The sequence below is a fragment of the Crinia signifera genome, chromosome 2 (genome assembly GCF_055691185.1).
Source record: "Crinia signifera chromosome 2, ASM5569118v1, whole genome shotgun sequence".
In the NCBI taxonomy this organism is placed as follows: Eukaryota; Metazoa; Chordata; class Amphibia; order Anura; family Myobatrachidae; genus Crinia; species Crinia signifera.
Window position 1 is genome coordinate 403,464,860 of NC_139218.1, and position 20,644 is coordinate 403,485,503.

At 48.8% G+C, this 20,644-nt stretch overlaps 1 protein-coding gene across 1 annotated transcript in view; it reads left to right on the forward strand.

Moving 5' to 3' along the window:
• Positions 1–20,644, forward strand: part of LOC146058637 (transient receptor potential cation channel subfamily M member 2-like) — a 262,847-nt gene that overhangs the window by 50,859 nt on the left and 191,344 nt on the right. The window contains exons 7-8 of the mRNA XM_083170910.1: positions 791–852; positions 9,499–9,699. Coding sequence (XP_083027036.1) covers positions 791–852; positions 9,499–9,699 — 263 coding nt within the window. The remainder of the gene's footprint in view (positions 1–790; positions 853–9,498; positions 9,700–20,644) is intronic.

The following is a 20,644-nucleotide window of genomic DNA, read 5'->3' on the forward strand; positions in this document are numbered from 1 at the left end:
TAATGCCCATTACACATATGTTGCACATTATTAATGCCCTTATACACATGACACACATAATGCCCATTACACATATGTCGCACATTATTAATGCCCTTATACACATGACACACATAATGCCTGTTACACATTTGTCGCACATTATTAATGCATTTATACATGACACACATAATGCCTGTTACACATTTGTCGCACATTATTAATGCATTTATACATGACACACATTATGCCCCTTACACATATGCCGAACACTATTGCACAACCAACCCACCCGCAGACAGCACTCGCACAGCCGCTAACACTGTGACCTCTGCCTCTGCTTAGATACAGATGTTTCCTCATACATCCTGACTCAATAGGCCATGCAGCTCCTGGCCAGCTCTGCTAACGTTGGGTGCATTTTTTGCTGAAAACTCGTCTTATTTGCATTTTTACGTGACCAGGACACACAAGGATCTTCCGATTATCAAAATGATATGTGGCATGAATATATTCTGTGTGCGACTGTGGCTGTACCTGCATACGGAATACTATGTTACAGTGATTTCCATGAATACACTATTTCATATGCAGATAAAGCCTCACTCACACACAAAATATAGGAATGCTGCATGTCATTTTAATCAGCAGAAGCTGCTGGTGCCCCTAGGCATTTGCCTAGTTTGCCTATGCCTAGGGCTGGCTCTGAGCATAACGTATGCAGAATAAGCCAGTTACTGTATGATAGGCTATTACTAATGACACGTGTGAGGGATTTTCATTCATAAAATCCTGTTATTATGTATTTCAGAGACTACAATAACAATCCCTACAGTGTGTGTGGTGCTGGATGGGTGCCCTGATACCCTGGATGTGAGTATCACTAGAACCGTATGTGCCCCTTACATTGTGTCAATGTCACCTTCTCCTTGGTCCTCTTTAATGTCCTCACCTGAGATGTCCACAACCTGTGTGGTCTCTACATTGAGCTGTGGTCACTGGTCCTGCATCAGGTCTTCTAGGACTATGACCTCTAATACTGTATGTGAGATCCTGGGCACCTGTCCCATCGTGCAGTACAGTAGGTACAGTATAAGTCTTGATGTCACTGTCCTGAACGTTCCTAAATTTGTGTCTTTGGTCTTGTTAGTTATAGTTAAAGTTTTATGCTGAAATCCTAATACTGATGGGAGCCTATTGGCAGTATCTGAAAACTAATAATCACCAGGGAGTCTGTGTCGTCATCTGTATGACATGCTATTAGGAGTAGGCAATATCATACTGAGAGATGGGGGTCTCCTGGCATAGAGATGGGAGACTCCTGGCAAAGAGATGGGAGACTCCTGGCATAGAGATGGAGGACTCCTGGCATAGAGATGGGGGTCTCCTGGCATAGAGATGGAGGAGTCCTGGCATAGAGATGGAGGACTCCTGGCATAGAGATGGGGTCTCCTGGCATAGAGATGGGGGTCTCCTGGCATAGAGATGGGGGTCTCCTGGCATAGAGATGAAGGACTCTTGGCATAGAGATGGAGGACTCCTGGCATAGAGATGGAGGACTCCTGGCATAGAGATGGGGGTCTCCTGGCATAGAGATGGGGGTCTCCTGGCAAAGAGATGGAGGACTCCTGGCATAGAGATGAAGGACTCCTGGCATAGAGATGGGGGTCTCCTGGCATAGAGATGGGGTTCTCCTGGCATAGAGATGGAGGACTCCTGGCATAGAAATGGGGGACTCCTGGCATAGAGATGGAGGACTCCTGGCATAGAGATGAAGGACTCCTGGCATAGATATGGGGGTCTTCTAGCATAGAGATGGAGGACTCCTGGCATAGAGATGGGGGTCTCCTGGCATAGAGATGGAGGAGTCCTGGCATAGAGATGGAGGACTCCTGGCATAGAGATGGTGTCTCCTGGCATAGAGATGGGGGTCTCCTGGCATAGAGATGGGGTCTCCTGGCATAGAGATGGGGGTCTCCTGGCATAGAGATGGGGTCTCCTGGCATAGAGATGGGGGACTCCTGGCATAGAGATGGGTGTCTCCTGGCATAGAGACGGAGGACTCTTGGCATAGAGATGGGGGTCTCCTGGCATAGAAATGGAGGACTCCTGGCATAGAGATGGAGGACTCCTGGCATAGAGATGGGAGTTTCCTGGCATAGAGATGGAGGACTCCTGGCATAGAGATGGGCGGTCTCCTGGCATAGAGATGGGGGACTCCTGGCATAGAGATGGGGGAGTACTGGCATAGAGATGGGGGACTCCTGGCATAGAGATGGAGGACTCCTGGCATAGAGATGGGGGTCTCCTGGCATAGAGATGGAGGACTCCTGGCATAGAGATGGGGGTCTCCTGGCATAGAGATGGGGGTCTCCTGGCATAGATATTGGGGTCTCCTGGCATAGAGATGGGGTCTCCTGGCATAGAGATGGGGGTCTCCTGGCATAGAGATGGGGGTCTCCTGGCATAGAGATGGAGGAGTACTGGCATAGAGATGGGGGACTCCTGGCATAGAGATGGAGGACTCCTGGCATAGAGATGGGGGTCTCCTGGCATAGAGACGGAGGTCTCCTGGCATAGAGATGGGGGTCTCCTGGCATAGAGATGGCGTCTCCTGGCATAGAGATGGAGGACTCCTGGCATAGAGATGGAGGACTCCTGGCATAGAGATGGGGGTCTCCTGGCATAGAGATGGAGGACTCCTGGCATAGAGATGGGGGTCTCCTGGCATAGAGATGGGTGTCTCCTGGCATAGAGATAGGGGTCTCCTGGCATAGAGATGGGGGACTCCTGGCATAGAGATGGGGGACTCCTGGCATAGAGATGAGTGTCTCCTGGCATAGAAATGGAGGACTCCTGGCATGGAGATGGGGGTCTCCTGGCATAGAGATAGGGGTCTCCTGGCATAGAGATGGAGGACTCCTCGCATAGAGATGGGGGACTCCTGGCATAGAGATGGGGGTCTCCTGGCATAGAGATGGGGGTCTCCTGGCATAGAGATGAAGGACGAAACAGGATGAGATATGGTTGGTGCACTCTATTGATACCTTCTTTGGATTCCACTGAAAGGGGAAATTGGGGTTATAAACCTTAACTTTTATTGAAATCCCCAAAGAATGCCCCTTATTTTAGGGGTATACATTTTTAATTTTTTTTTTTAAACTAGATAGATAAGATATAGATATTAGTTAATAAAGTTTAGAAAAGATTAATGTGTTTAAAAAACCGACCTAGCTGTATTCTCTTACAATTGCAACATATCTACTGTGTGTTGCAACATTATTATTATGAATGTATCACTTTATTATTAGACCTATCTTCTTCCAGCCACTACTTGCTGGATTCCATCCAGGAAAGTGTTCACTGTGTGTTATGTTCGTCTAAAGTGATCAATGTTATGGGTTTGCGTTTTAACGGCTGGTGTCCTTATTTGTAGGTGGTGTCGTTATTCTCACTTGCATTGTGTAATATTGTCTTTTTGGGGTGTCCTGGTGTCTCTATTTCCGTGACTCCAAATTTCAGTGATGTTGGGATACGGCTGTTATTTACACACTTGCTAGTGTTATGGTATTTTGCAGCACCGCAGTAGTATGTGTCCCACTGTTTTATTTGTATTGTGGGATAATGCCTATTCCTTAGTTGCCGCGGCTCCTGTGTCTCACTGTTATAGCCCTTTCACACCTCACTTTTAAAACGGTATATTGCCATTTTTTTCACATTTCAACATGTTTAAGGCTGCAGTGGGAAAGCGCCAGAGTTGCTTTACCAGTTAAAGATAACCGGTATTTCAACACGTTTAAAAAGCAGAGTCCTACACGTTTCAGAGCCGGTCTTTATGCAGTGAGAATGGCTCTGAAACTGTATTTAGCAAAAACACCAGATTACAGACCTGTAATAGGCTGTCCCCTGCATTCTGCCTAGGAACGTGTTCAGGGGATTAAACGGGTTGACTGATGTGAATGGTATTTAAACGGTATTTAAAATGGTAATCTACTGCAATGTCAAGGCTCAGACCCGTTTTAAATACCGTTTTAAAATACAGTTTTTTTAAAACGTTTAGGCCGTGTGAAAGCGGTATTACAGGGCCTAGTTGATATTGTTTAATTCCTTGTAGTTCAAACAACACACCATTATTTGTTTAGGCACTTGTTGAAGAGAGTTGCTGCTATTATTGCAGTCAGCTATGATATTCAAGGTATGAACAAATATCGGTACTCAGCCTTATGTCTCTATCTCTGCGGTTCCAATGTATTACTGTAATTGGACCCGGCTGCTACTAGATGCACCCGTTTTTAATTACTGTCTGTTTGTATTCATGTTATGTACCTCCCACTATCGTAGCTGTGGGGAAATGCCGTATGTATTTTGTTGTTGTGACTCCTGTGTCCTGTCTACAACTGGACCCGGTTGATGTTCTATTCCTATTGCATTGCTGCTATTGATGCGGTCAGTTTACAGCGTCCTAAGTCGACATACACTCTGATAGTCAGCCCTATGCCTGTGTCGCCGCGACTCCCGTTTATTGTCGTGATTGGACCCAGCTATTGTTTGGGTCAATCATTTGCTGCACATTTTCTACAGTATTTTGATTATATAACTCCCGCAGTCTTATTTATGGGATATGCCGCTGTGTTAATTGCCGTGATACCCGAGTGTCATTACAGCGGGACCCGGCTTATACTCTGTTCTCCCTCTATTATAAGCTTAGTGCTGTTATTGTCTAGTGCCCCTTAAAGTTGAATGCCTCTGTAATTGTGGTTAACTATAACATTTTAGGTACATTTATTTTCACCACATTTATTTAAATTTTCTAGCAGACACCTCTGCGTCAGGCCGATGCGCATTTCACCGGATATCCGGATTCTTCAGAGGCAGCCTCAAGTTGAGACCTTTATTTGTTGGCCTTAGTAACTGTTGTTATGGGTGGTTCCCATCTGTCATTTGATCCTGTATTTTTTCTAACAGTGTTATTTCTTATCTAACGCTGTTTTGTTGTTATTATTCAGTATTCGACTCCTTCTTCGTTGTTCCTGTATATATGTATTTTCCTTTGCTTGGATTCTTTGGTCTTTTTTTTTATTTTTTATTATTGTTATATATATTTTTAATTTTTATTTATTTGGTTAATTAAATTGGTCCCATATTGTTTTCCTTATTCTTCCTTCATGTGTTTTTCTTATGACCTATTTGTTTTCCTTATTAGTTATTTTTTGTTTATATGTTTCATTATTATTTCTGTTTGATTACTTGTTTATATTCCTTTTTGTGTATTTTTATTATTTTTATTTTTATTTTATATTTTTGTTTGATGCCGGGTATTTAATAATAATGAAGGACTCCTGGCATAGAAATGGCAGACTATTAGAATTATTCAATGCATTTTGTCAGAAGATCTCCCACAGATTAAATGCTCGGCTCTTGATTGTTTCCAAACTGTATGTTTGAGTGAGGAAATAGTCAAAAATAGATTACAGAACCTAAATAGGAACAAATCTCCTGGCCCGATGGAATACACCGTAGGATACTAAAATAATTGAGTTCTGTCATAGCACTACAGTTATATCTGATATTCGAGGAATCAACAAACTCGGGGACGGTACCAAGGGACTGGCACATAGCTAACGTAGTACCAATATGGAAGAAAGGTAGCAAAACTAACCCTGAAAATCATAGACCGGTCAGCCTTACATCCATTGTGGGGAAAATATTAGAAGGAATAATAAGAGATAGCATCCAAATGTTCTTAGATCAGGATAAGGTGATAAGTAAGGTTCAGCATTAGTTAGTCAAAAATAGATCATGTCAGACAAATTTAATTAGCTTCTATGAGGAAGTCAGTAGGGGGCTGGACTTAGGGAAATCTGTAGATGTAATACTGCTTGATTTCGCTAAAGCTTTTGACACAGTACTGTACCTCATAATACGTTACTAATAAAACTAGGTAATTTAGGGTTTGGAGATAACATTTGTAATTGGATTAAAAACTGGTTGCACAATCAGGGACAGAGAGTGGTGGTAAATGGCATACATTCTAGCTGGAGTAAGGTCCAAAGTGGAGACCCGTAAGGTTCAATATTGGGACCCACCTTGTTTAATATATTCATTAATGACATAGGAAGTGACATAGGGCCTTATTCTGATCTGAGCTCAGTACAAATTTGTTCTTAAAATGGGCAAAACCATGTGCACTGCAGGAGGAGCAGATGTAACATGTGCAAAGAGAATTACATTTGGGTGGGGTTTGCTGAAACTGAAATCTAAATTGCAGTGTAAAAATAATGCAGTCAGTATTTACCCTGCACAGAAACAAAATAACTCACACAAACCTAACTCTCTCTATACATGTTACATCTGCCCCACCTGTAGTGCACATGGTTTTGCCCATTTTAAGAACAAATTTGTACTGAGCTCAGATCAGAATAAGGCCCATAGTGAGTAAAATTGCAATATTTGTGGATAACACGAAATTGAGCAAGGAAATTAACTCAGGAGATGATGTGGAAATACTACAAAGTGACTTCAATAAAATGGTAGGCAGAAAGGTGGAAAATGCAGTTTAATGGTGAAAAATGTAAAGTCATTCATTATGGGAACAAAAATGAACAAGCTACTTATAGGCTAAATGGAGTAATTATAGGGAAATCTGCTGTAGAGGAGGACTTGGGGGTCATCATAGATGAGAAATTGGGTAATAGTGCACACTGCTCAAGTGCAGCAGCAGACACTGGCATGCATTAAAAGGGGAATGGATTCAAGGGATGCCAATGTGATAGTGCCTCTTTACAAGGCATTGGTGAGACCACACTTGGAATATTGTGTTCAGTTCTGGGCACCGCACCTTAAAAAGGACATAAATGAGAGCAGGGAGCTACAGTATAGTTTAGTATAGTATACAGAGAGTTTTTGTATGCCCCTCCAAAAACTCTCACACCCAGAAGCATGCAGCATCACAGAGCTTCTTACCCACCAGGGGCACTTACTGGCAGTATCACCAACCACGGTCATCATACCTACAAGGCAGAAGGGCTGCGACTGCTGCAAGCAAGGGGAAAGGTATTATCAGCAATACCAGCAAAGAGAGGTGTAACAGCCTGTGCACCACAGCAGGATGGGGGCAGCATCCCAGCACAGGGGTGTTCCACAACAGGAGGGTTGCAGCATCCCAGCACTTGGGTGCACCACAGCAGGAGGGGTGCAGTATCTCAGCCCAGGGGTGTACCACAGCAGGAGGGGTGCAGTATCTCAGCCCAGGGGTGTACCACAGCAGGAGGGGGGCAGCATCCCAGCACTTGGGTGCACAACAGCAGGAGGGGTGCCGCATCCCAGCCCAGGGGTGCACCACAGCAGGAGGGGTGCCGCATCCCAGCCCAGGGGTGCACCACAGCAGGAGGGGTGCCGCATCCTAGCACAGGAGTGTACCACAGCAGGAGGGGTTCAGCATCCAAGCTCAGGGGTTGGTGGGAAAAACTGGTATGCAAGGCATGGTAAATGGGTATGGGGGAGGGGCAGCAGAGGTTTCCAGAGTCACCCTTGCACATCTGACTCCAGCCTTGGTTGATTGGCCCATGGGCTGTGCCAGGGGACTGGTTCTATAGGGGGTGTTGTGAGTATGCCATTTGAAAAGGAAATGGGTTGTAACCTAGTCTGTCTTACCCACCGCTTCTGTCCGTGCCCTGCAACTTTATAATGCAGTATAATAAAACTGGCCAGATATATTGATCAAATCTTTACCCCTGAGTCTGAATTATTTTAGGTTAGGGGGCCAAGCAGTGGGGGTGACCTCTACCTCTTAGGAGAACGAAGGTAATGTAAAGATGGTGCCGGAGAGATATACAGGGAAGGGGTGCCAGATGAACCAGCAGCAGGAAGAGAGAGGGCCGGCAGGTGTGTGTCCTTCTTTCCACACCTGGGGCTACAGGCTTTCCAGTAAGGGACATGGTGGGGAACAGCTTGGGGAGGTTAAACGAGAGGAGTAGATGGGGCATGCAGAATATAGGCATGCTGTATATTATTTTATTCATGCATTGATTTACATCCAATTGTGAATAATATACAATTTCCAAATGTGCTGTCATTTGTACTTATAAGTGATTTTGAACATTGCTGACATATAGCTCACCCCAAAGAACCGGTTCTAATAATTTCTGATGTTATCAAGCTGTTGTGATAGACTTGCTAATTCAGCCCCTGTTACATCGGCGATTTGTATGTAAAACATCCGGATTACCTTTTGCCGGCTGCCCATTTTCGGAGCTGAACGCTTCTTACTTTTAGTGAACTTAGACGCTATAACATTGTCTGACTTTTACTGAAAATCAGGCATTTCACAATATCGGACCAAAATCGTCTCCTATTACATCCTGGCCATAGATACAGTATATAGATGGATATGAGTTCCACGTTACAGGATATAACCCACAGATGATTAGTATTATCACAGGTAATGTAATAAATATATATCTACTTTTCATATCTCCTCTCCATGAGAATCTCAGAGAGGAGACTCTGTGGTTCATGTTGGGGGTTGGGAACGGTGGTTACTTCATTAGGCCTAGCCACATTATGGAAAAATACTGCAATTTGCGGGTCCCCAGGGGTGGGGCTAAATTATGTGATTTATTTAGCCCAACCCCCTCTGCCTGGAGCCACAAATACAAGGTATACTCTCCTTATTAGTAATTGGGCAGGATGTGGCAGGTCCGGCCAGTCTTCCGCAGTTGCGTCAAGTAGCCAACTATAAGTGCAGAACAATACTGCTGAGATGCTATATAGCGGTCTCTGTAATCTCTGTAGTGTGGGTCTGGAGTTGTGGTGATTTATTCCTGAAATCTGCTTATTTGTGCTGCTTCACACACCAGCTATTATGTGCTTAGAAGTATTTGTTTTACAGTATTTGAATAAATTACTTTTATAATTTTTATTTTAGCTGATACATCTGTGTTTTATTTTCTTATGGTAAATAGAGGTTTCTGTATTTCTCTATTGACAAGTGTATAATTACCTTTCAGGTCCCAGCAAATTGCTCCTTCTTCATTATAGGGAATGTTGGTGAGAATAATTATTGCAGGAGTTGTGGCATTGATAGTTACGTAGATGATATATCTAGCACCTGCTGCTCTAAGTGATCGTCCTTGGCTCTTGGATCCCTCCATACACCATCTCGGGCCCCACTTAATGGCAAATTTAGACTACAGTAAAGTTTGGAGGGTTCCTTGGGGTAATTGGGCTCATCCTACATACTTACACACACACACACACACACACACACACACACACACACACACACACACACACACACACACACACAGATACAGCACCCCCACAGTTATCAGTGGCTGTGTGCCTACAAGGCAGTTCTGTTTGAGGTTACTGAGCTGTCATACAGTGTATAATACAGTTCCAGTACAGAGATCTCCTGTGACATTGTAGGGTTAGAGATCAGAATGTGTGTGTACCTGTCTAACAGATGTATATGCTTTATATCCCAGTAACCCTGTCTCCCGTATTGTCCTCCCGCAGACCGTCTACAACTCCATGTGTAACAATACCCCATGTGTCATCGTGGAGGGATCTGGGCACATTGCAAACATTATCGCAGAGGTGGCGAATCTTTGTTCTTCCAAAATCACCATTTCTCTCATCAAGGAGAAACTGCAGAAGTATTTCCAGGAGTCGTACGGCACTTTCACCGAGACCCAGATTACCACATGGACCAAGAAAGTGAGTCAAAAAGAAAAAGTATTTTATATACATTCGATTTATTTCCATAGTGGCAACATGTACAGAACCCAATTAATTATTCTTATCATTTATTTATATGGTGCCACAAGGGTTATGCAGCACTTAACAATACATAACAGAGCAAAAAACGGTACTTTTGTAGTTTCACTTGGCTGCTTGCCAGACTGCCTTACTTTACTAAGCTACGTTAACAGCGTAGCACCTGTTTGAATCCTGGTAGCTTGCCAGATTGTCTTGTGTAATCTACGTTATCAGCATCCGTAAACAAGTACCGCACAGGCATTACGTAGTTAGCGTAAGCGTCCCTCTCAATCGGCCAAATAGCGTCTAGTTTTAGCGTCTAGTTTTAGTGTAGTGAGAAACAGCGTCTAGTTGGCCGTAGTCAAAAGTTGCGTCCTAGTCAGAAACAGCGTCTCAGTCAGTCAGCTGGTAGTTTGAGCAGTAGGCTGTTAGCGTACTCAGTCAGCTGTAGGATTGTAACATGGTCAGTCAGAGCGGTACACAGTTAGCGTAGTCAGTCAGCTGTAGGATTGTGTGAGAGACAGACGTATATGATATAGAACCTGACTATTTTCGCTCTGCCCCAGATGGAGGAAGCGGTGGCATTCCTGCAGGGCCACCAATTCCTGCCACACACCCAGACCTGCCCCAACGGTCACCCCATGAGGCTGAGTGTGAGGGAGCGGATGTGGCGCTGCCATATCCGCAGCTGCCGGAAAAAAGTCAGCTTCAGGTCAGCTCAGTGGTTAAGTGGGTGTCATCTGACATTTGTCACCCTGATCTGCTTTGTCTACTGCTGGGCAATAAGCGCCAAAGGGGGACTGCGCGTCATCACCTGAACTCGTTTATTTGGAGGAAGAGTGTAGGTGCAGAGGACCCAGCTTCCGGTTCTGCGAGCGTCACCTGGCCATATTGCAGAAGACGACCGTGATGTATAATAATTTAATGCGGGAGGCCTGCACTGTTGATCTGCTATCGCAGCCTCACCAGCACATTGGTGGGCCAGGCACCATCGTGGAGGTGGATGAGAGCCTCTATGTCCAGCGAAAAAGCCACGTTGACCACGTGCTGCCCCAGCACTGGGTCTTCGGGGGCATCTGGAGGGAGACAGGCCAGTGCTTCATCACGGCAGTGGAGCGGCGTGATGCCAGCACGCTAATGGCTGCCATTGAGACCCACGTGGAACCGGGAACCATGATCTACAGCGACTGCTGGAGGGCGTATAACACACAGCAGTTGGAGCAGGCTGGGTACCACCACACCAGGGTCGACATCGGGATTCACACCCAGAACATAGAAAGGTTGTGGGGTGCTTGCAAGTGGCGCAATAAGCGCCAAAGGTCGACTTCGCGTCATCACCTGGACTCGTATAGCCAGGAGTTTATTTGGAGGAAGAGTGTAGGTGCAGAGGACCCCTTTAAGCGCATCCTGCACGCGCTGAACCTGCTCCCCCAAGTGGACAAAGTCGACACCGCAGAGCCAGAGTAGACAGCGTCCACTTCAGCAGCTGCTTCCAGTTCAAGTGTCGGTGATGGCACTGCAGTTCCTTAATAATGACTTCTTTATAGATTTTCTTCTTTTTATTGTTCTTAAAATTAATTGTATTGAATCATTTTTTCCTCTTTCATATTCTTTATCTTTTACTAAAAAACAGTTAACAGTTTACACATGTCGTCATTACTGTCTCAGGTGTATGATTTTGCAGGTGTGAATATGTTCCTGAAACACCCCCACCATCCACGCCACCCCGAAGCATGGTGAGCGGGTGCGGTATGCGTCCTACCAACCTTTTCATCCGCCCACTATCCACGTCGGCGTGAAGTTGATGTTATATAGTGTGGCGAGCGCAGCGAGTCACCGAGCCTGAAGCGTGGCGAGCCCCGCGAGGGGACGCGGATTACTTTACATGTATTCCGCGTCCCCTTGCGGGGCTTGCTTTGCTCGCCACGCTTCCGGCTCGGTGACTCGCTGCGGTCACCACACTATATAACATCAACTTCACGCCGACATGGATAGTGGGGGTATGAAATGGTTGGTAGGACGCGTACCGCGTCCCCTAGTGGGGTGCGCTGCGCACGCCACGCTTCGGGATGGCGTGGATAGTGGAATAAACAAGGTTGACAGCTGTTACGTTGCCAAGTGTCACAGGTTTAATATTGTTTTACACACTGCACCCCTATGTACCCCTCCCTATACCTGACTAATATTTAGACGCTGTAAGGGTCTAAATTTAGCTGCATCCTTGTTAGCAGTTTGCGGAGCATCTAAATTTAGACGCTAAAGTGTCTAAATTAGCAGTTTGCCGGCGCTGTACTTAGACGTCTGAATTAATTTTGCGTCTACTACTTAGACGCTATAGAGAGGCCGCATGTATTGGTGGAAGGAAGATTGCAGGTGGGAGTGTACAGAGAGATAAGGTCAGATATGTAGTTGGGAGAAGAATGGTTGATGACTTTATAACTGAGTGTGAGGAGCTTGCATTGTATACTGAAGGGGAAGGAGAGCCAGTGTAGGGTGTATAAGAGAGGGGAGGTGGACATAATAAGTTTGGAGAGGAAAATGAGCCCGACAGCAGCATTGAGGATAACTTGGAATGGAGAGAGGCAGATGTCAGGGAGGCCACATAGGAGAATACCAATCTGGATATAACTAGTGAGTGGATGAGGGCCTTTGTAGCCTCCTGGGTGAGATAGGGTCTGATCCTGGAAATATATCTGAGGTGGAAACGACAGGGCTGTGAGAGATGCTGAATGTGTGGTTTAAAGTAGGGAGAGGAAATCAAGAGTAACGCCAAGGTGGCATATTTGGTGGCTAGAGGAGATCGTTGTCTTAAAAACCTGTTTGGCTGCACAAGAATACACTGCTAAGTATAAGTGATTCACGATCTGTGCAATCTGCACCTACACACTGGGGGATCTAAGCGATTGATTGACAGATTGTGTCAAGAAAATTGATTGTCTATGTATTATCTCTTTTGTAATGATAATTAATCGTGAGTTTTGATAGTGACATAGAATACGCGCCTGCCGCTTGTGCTCAGGATTGCAACCTGTTTTGGTCACCTAACAGTGACAAAATGTTTAAAATTCTGTGATCTGCTGCAAGGGTCATCTGCCCACACAGATAGAGTGTGGGGCACTAGTGACTCCCATATACCATTCTGCAATATCGTTTCCAGGAATGGGAACTGTCTATAAGATATCATTTTTACCTCATGACACTGAAGCAGAGTCACTATTTGACTGTCTGTTTTGGGGCATTGATAACTGATTGTATTATCTGTGCAATCTGCACATACACACCGGGAATTTAAGCGATTGATTGACAGATCATGTCAAGATAATTAGCAAGTTATTATATGATTATCTGTTTTGGTGCAATGATAACCAATTGTGATCTGTGATAGACACAGAATATACACCTGTCACTTATACTTACGATCGCGACCCGCTCTGGTCACCCAACAGTGACAAATTTTCAAAAACCTGTGGTCTGCCGTAAGGGACATCGGCTAACACAGATACATTGGGTGGCACAAGCAACCCACACACACTATTGAGCATAGGTGATCCCTGGAATGTGAATTATTTAAAACACATAATTGTTTCCCCAGGACACTTAAGCAATAGACATAACCAGACTTTGGCAACATCGAATAAAACTTTGTTGCAACTTTAATGTAGCAGAATACAAACAGTTTCTGTAATCAGAAGATACACTCTGCTGTCAGACAACTCTGTACTGCAGCCAGACCCTGCTATCACAAACATCTATTTGCTGCAGCCAGACCCCGATTATCAATATCAGGTACCTTGATATAACAGCAGTCTCCTCCACCGAGGGAATTTTTTCTCCCATAAAAAATATTCTGAATCCTTCATCACAAATAGGGAACATACGCCTTTAAATACCCAACACAGGATTCGAATAAAATACATCAGCCTCCATAACGATCCCCAGACTTTAGAGCCTAAGGCTACACTGGGTGCATACTGTTCATTTAAGACCCCCAGAGGGGAAATCACCTTTTCTATTAATTTAATACATTCCTCTGTGCATAGCAGATATGATAAAAGCTCACTGCAAAAGGGACTAATTTAATTTTTATCCTATACAGAAGGCCTTTCTGTCCCAATTATTTTAAAGGAAAATATGAATAAAAGTTACGTTTTAAAAACTATCATTTGACATAGTAAGAGTGCCCCACAAAGAGAGTCCTCTTTTCTCCTTTCCACTGCCATTGTACATTCGGACTCAGGGGAGCACCACCAACTCTTCAGAATAGCTGCACCCAACTCGGGAACTATACATTGTTTTTTTGAGACTTGGTTATAGGCCACCCAGGCCGCCCCCCACCACAGGCGAGACTAGATCTCTCTTGATCTCTCTCACCCTAGGTGGGATGAACCTAGTGCGGAATCCAAAAACCACATTTCTATCTTGAGATCGTTGTTCCATCAATAGATTGAAATTGTGGAAGGTGAGGTTATGTGGGAGGGTGGAAAGATGTTCAACACAGTATTAAACGTTTAATTTAAGAAAGCATTGGGACATCCAAGAAGAGACAGTTGGAGACACGAGAGAGGAGAAATATCAAGGGAGGAGCAGTAGATTTGAGTATCCTCAGGATAGAGGTGATATTGTAAGTCAAATGAGTGAATAAGCTCATCCAGAGAGGGTGTATAGAGATAGGAGAAGACCAAAAACAGAATCTTATAGGACACCTACAATTAGAGGAAGTGGGGTGTGGTGGAGTCATTGGAGGAGACATAAGGTAGAAGGAGCATGCAGAGATGTAGGAGGACTGCCAGGAGAGGGCAGAGAGGCAGGAGGACAGCCAGAAGAGGGAAGAGAGGAAGGATGACAGCCAGGAGAGAACAGAGAGGCAGGAGGACAGCCAGGAGAGGACAGAGAGGCAGAAGCAAAGCCAGGAGAGGACAGAGAGGCGGGAGGACAGCCAGGAGATGGCAGAGAGGCTGGAGGACAGCCAGGAGAGGGCAGAGAGGAGGAAGGACAGCCAGAAGAGGGCAGAGAGGCAGTAGGACAGCCGGGAGAGGGCAGAGAGGCAGAAGCAAAGCCAGGAGAGGACAGAGAGGCGGGAGGACAGCCAGGAGATGGCAGAGAGGCTGGAGGACAGCCAGGAGAGGGCAGAGAGGAGGAAGGACAGCCAGAAGACGGCAGAGAGGCAGTAGGACAGCCGGGAGAGGGCAGAGAGGCGGGGGGACAGCCAGGAGATGGCAGAGAGGCAGGAGGACAGCCAGGAGAGGGCGGAGAGGCAGAAGCACAGCCAGGAGAGGACAGAGAGGCAGAAGGTCAGCCTGGAGAGGGCAGAGAGACAGGCGGGAGGACAGCCAGGAGAGGGTAGAGAGGCGGGAGGACAGCCAGGAGATGGCAGAGAGACGGGAGGACATCAAGGAGAGGACATAGAGGCAGGAGGACAGCCAGGAGAGGGCAAAGTGGCAGGAGCACAGCCAGGAGAGGGCAAAGAGACGGGAGGACAGCCAGGAGAGGGCAGAGAGGCAGGAGCACAGCCAGGAGAGGGCAAAGAGACAGGAGGACAGCCAGGAGAGGGGAGAGAGGCGGGAGGAAAGCCAGGAGAAGGCAGAGAGGCGGGAGGACATCCAGGAGAGGACATAGAGCCGGGAGGAAAGCCAGGAGAGGGCAGAAAGGCGGGAGGACAGCCAGGAGAGGGCAAAGAGGCGGGAGGACAGCCAGGAGAGGGTATAGAGGTAGGAGGACAGCCAGGAGAGGGAAAAGAGGCAGGAGGACAGCCAGGAGAGGGAAAAGAGGCAGGAGGACAGCAAGGAGATGGCAGAGACGGGAGGACAGCCATGAGAGGACAGAGAGGCGGGCGGACAACCAGGAGAGGGCAGAGAGGCGAGAGGACAGCCAGGATAGGGCAAAGAGGTGGGAGTACAGCCAGGAGAGGGGAGAATGGCGGGAGGACAGCCAGGAGAGGGCAAAGAGGCACGTAGACAGCCAGGAGAGTGCAAAGAGGAAGGAGGACAGCCAGGAGATTGCAGAGAGACGGGAGGACAGCTAGGAGAGGGCAGAGAGGCGGGAGGACAGCCAGTAGAGGACAGAAAGGCAGGAGACAGCCAGGAGAGGACAGAGAGGTGAGAGGACTGCCAGGAGAGGGCAAAGAGGCAGGAGGACAGCCAGGAGAAGGCAGAGAGGCGGGAGGACATCCAGGAGAGGGAAAAGAGGCAGGAGGACAGCCAGGAGAGGGAAAAGAGGCAGGAGGACAGCCAGGAGAGGGAAAAGAGGCAGGATGACAGCCAGGAGATGGCAGAGAGACGGGAGGACAGCCAGGAGAGGGCAGAGAGGGGAGAGGACAGCCAGGAGAGGGCAAAGAGGTGGGAGGACAGCCAGGAGAGGGGAGAATGGCGGGAGGACCGCCAGGAGAGGGCAAAGAGGCGGTTAGACAGCCAGGAGAAGGCAAAGAGGCAGGAGGACAGCCAGGGGATTGCAAAAAAAACGGGAGGACAGCACGGAGAGGGCCGAGAGGCGGGAGGACAGCCAGTAGAGGACAGAAAGGCAGGAGGACAGCCAGGAGAGGGCAGAGAGGCAGGAGGACAGCCAGGAGAGGGCAAAGAGGCAGGAGGACAGCCAGGAGAAGGCAGAGAGGCGGGAGGACATCCAGGAGAGGACATAGAGGTGGGAGGACAGCCAGGAGAGGGCAGAGAGGATAGAGGACAGCCAGGAGAGGGCAAAGAGGTGGGAGGAAAGCCAGGAGAGGGGAGAATGGCGGTAGGACAGCCAGGAGAGGGTAAAGAGGCGGGTAGACAGCCAGGAGAAGGCAAAGAGGCAGGAGGACAGCCAGGAGATTGCAGAGAGACAGGAGGACAGCCAGGAGAGGGCAGAGAGGCGGGAGGACAGCCAGTAGAGGACAGAAAGGCAGGAGGACAGCAAGGGGAGGACAGAGAGGCAGGAGGACAGGCAGGAGAGGGCAAAGAGGCAGGAGGACAGCCAGGAGAAGGCAGAGAGGTAGGAGGACAGACAGGAGAGGGAAAAGAGGCAGGAGGACAGCCAGGAGATGGCAGAGAGACGGGAGGACAGCCAGGAGAGAACAGAGAGGCGGGAGGACAGCCAGGAGAGGGCAGAGAGGCGGGTAGACAGCCAGGAGAGGGCAAAGAGGCAGGAGGACAGCCAGGAGATTGCAGAGAGACGGGAGGACAGCCAGGAGAGGGCAGAGAGGCGGGAGGACAGCCAGTAGAGGACAGAAAGGCAGGAGACAGCCAGGAGAGGACAGAGAGGTGGGAGGATAGCCAAGAGAGGGCAAAGAGGTAGGAGTACAGCCAGGAGAGGACAGAGAGGTGGGAGGACAGCCAGGAGAGGGCAGAGAGGTGGGGGGACAGCCAGGAGAGGGCAAAGAGGCAGGAGGAAAGCCAGGAGAGGACATAGAGGTGGGAGGACAGCCAGGAGAGTGCAGAGAGGTGGGAGGACAGCCAGGAGAGGGCAAAGAGGCAGGAGGACAGCCAGGAGAGGACAGAGAGGTGGGAGGACAGCCAGGAGAGGGCAGAGAGGTGGGAGGACAGCCAGAAGAGGGCAAAGAATTAGGAGGACAGCCAGGAGAGGGCAGAGAGGTAGGAGGACATCCCAGAGAGGGCAGAGAGGAATAATGACAGCCAGGAGAGGGCAGAGAGGTAGAAGGGCCACCAGTAGGTGGCAGAGAGGTGGGAGGACATCCAAGGAGAGGGCAGAGAAGTAGGAGGACAGCCAGGAGAGGACAGAGAGGCAGGAGGGCAGCCAAGAGAGTGCAGAGAGGTACGAGGGCAGAGAGGTAGGAGGAAAGCCAGGTGAGGGCAGAGAGGCAGGAGGACAGCCAGGAGAGTGCAGAGGGGTAGGAGGACAGCCAGGAGATGGCAGAGAGGTAGGAGGACAGCCAGGAGATGGCAGAGAGGCAGGAGGACAGCCAGGAGAGGGCAGAGAGGCAGGAGGACAGCCAGGAGAGGGCAAAGAGGCAGGAGAACAGCCAGGAGAGGGCAGAAAGGCGGGAGGACAGCCAGGAGAGGGCAGAGAGGCTGGATGACAGCCAGGAGAGTTTAGAGAGGTGGGAGGACAGCCAGGAGAGGGCAGAGAGGTGGGAGGACAGCCAGGAGAGGGCAGAGAGACAGGAGGACAGCCAGGAGATGACAGGGAGGTAAGAGGACAGCCAGGAGAGGGCAGAGAAGCAGGAGGACAGCCAGGAGAGGTCAGAGAGGTGGGAGGACAGCCAGGAGATGGCAGAGATGTGGGAGGACAGCCAGGAGAGGGCAGAGAAACAGGAGGACAGCCAGGAGAGTTTAGAGAATTGGGAGGACAGCCATTAGAGGGCAAAGAGGCATGAGGACAGCCAGGAGAGGGCAGAGAGACAGGAGGACAGCCAGGAGATGACAGGGAGGTAGGAGGACAGCCAGGAGAGGGCAGAGAAGCAGGAGGACAGCCAGGAGAGGACAGAGAGGTGGGAGGACAGCCAGGAGAGGGCAGAGAGGTGGGAGGACAGCCAGGAGAGGGCAGAGAGGTGGGAGGACAGACAGGAGAGGGCAGAGAAGCAGGAGGACCGCCAGGAGAGGGCAGAGAGGTAGGAGGACATCCCAGAGAGGGCAGAGAGGAATAATGACAGACAGGAGAGGGCAGAGAGGTAGGAGGGCCACCAGTAGGGGGCAGAGAGGTGTGAGGACATCCAAGGAGAGGGCAGAGAAGTAGGAGGACAGCCAGGAGAGGACAGAGAGGCAGGGGGGCAGCCAAGAAAGTGCAGAGAGGTAGGAGGGCAGAGAGGTAGGAGGACAGCCAGGTGAGGGCAGAGAGGCAGGAGGACAGCCAGGATAGGGCAGAGGGGTAGGAGGACAGCCAGGAGAGGGCTGAGATGTAGGAGGGAAGCTAGGAAAGGGCAGTACCTTCACGAACCTGCGATAGGCATTTTACTAGGTTACACGGTCCCTTGCACACACCTGTGACGGGCTTGTTACTTGGTTACCCTGTCCCTTGCACACACCTGTGACAAGGTTGTTAATAGGTTACCCGATTGCTTGCACACACCGGTGACGGGCTTGTTACTAGGTTACCCGATACCTTGCACACACATGTGACAGGCTTGTTACTAGGTTACCCAGTCCCTTGCACACACCTGTGACAGGCTTGTTATTAGGTTACCCGGTCCTTTGCACACAGCTGTGACAGGCTTGTTACTAGGTTACCCTTTCCCTTGCACACACCTGTGAAGGGCTTGTTACTAGGTTACTCGGTCCCTTGCACACTGCTGTGACTGGCTTGTTACTAGGTTACCCGGTCTCTTGCACACACCTGTGATGGGCTTGTTACTAGGTTACCCGATCCCTTGCACACACCTGTGACAGGCTGGTTACTAGGTTACCTGGTCCCTTGTACACACCTGTGAAGGGCTTGTTACTAGGTTACCCGGTCCCTTGCACACACCTGTGACTGGCTTGTTACTAGGTTACCAGGTCCCTTGCACACACCTGTGATGGGCTGGTTACTAGGTTACCCGGTCCCTTGTACACACCTGTGATGGGATTGTTACTAGGTTTCCCGGTCCCTTGCACACACCTTTGACGGGCTGGTTACTAGGTTACTCTGTCCCTTGCACACGCCTGTGATGGGATTGTTACTAGGTTACTCTGTCCCTTGCACACACCTGTGACGGGCTTGTTACTAGGTTACCCTTTCCCTTGCACACACCTGTGACGAGCTTGTTACTAGGTTACCCGGTCCCTTGCACACAGCTGTGACGGGCTTGTTACTAGGTTACCCGGTCCCTTGCACACACCTGTGACGGGCTGGTTACTAGGTTACCCGGTCCCTTGCACACACCTGTGACAGTCTTGTTACTAGGTTACCAGGTCCCTTGCACACACCTGTGACGGGCTTGTTACTAGGTTACCTGGTCCCTTGCACACACCTGTGACGGTCTTGTTACTAGGTTACCCGGTCCCTTGCACACACCTGTGATAAGATTGTTACTAGGTTACTCGGTCCCTTGCATGATGGGCTTGTTACTAGGTTACCCGGTCTCTTGCACACACCTGTGACGGGCTGGTTACTAGGTTACCCGGTCCCTTGCACACACCTGTGATGGGCTGGTTAGTAGGTTACCCGGTCTCTTGTACACACCTGTGATGGGCTTGTTACTAGGTTACCCGGTCCCTTGCACACACCTGTGATGGGCTGGTTACTAGGTTACCCGGTCCCTTGTACACACCTGTGATGGGATTGTTACTAGGTTTCCCGGTCCCTTGCACACACCTGTGATGGGCTTGTTACTAGGTTACCCGGTCCCTTGCACACACCTGTAACGGGCTGGTTACTAGGTTACCCGGTCCCTTGCACACACCTGTGATGGGCTTGTTACTAGGTTACCCGGTCCTTTGCACACACCTGTAACGGGCTGGTTACTAGGTTACCCGGTCCCTTGCACACACCTGTGATGGGCTTGTTACTAGGTTACCCAGTCTCTTGCACACACCTGTGATGGGCTTGTTACTAGGTTACCCGCTCCCTTGCATGCACCTGTGATTGGCTTGTTACTAGATTACCTGGTCCCTTGCAAGCACCTGTGATGGTCTTGTTACTAGGTTATCCGCCCCTTGCATGCATATGTAATGGGCTTGTTACTAGGTTACCCGGTCATTTGCATGCACCTGTGACAGGCTTGTTACTAGGTTATCCGGTCCCTTGAACACACCTGTGACGGGCTTGTTACTAGGTTACCCGGTCCCTTGCACACAGCTGTGACGGGCTTGTTACTAGGTTACCCGATCCCTTGCTCACACCTGTGAGTCTATAGCTGGATCTGAGCACCTGCTAATGGGTTTATTAGATATTTGGAAATCACATCCTCGGAAGCATTTGGCAGCGGCTGCAGTTATCTCCCATGTACATAAACATGTTGTGACACAATTACACAGTGAGGAAATAGTTACAG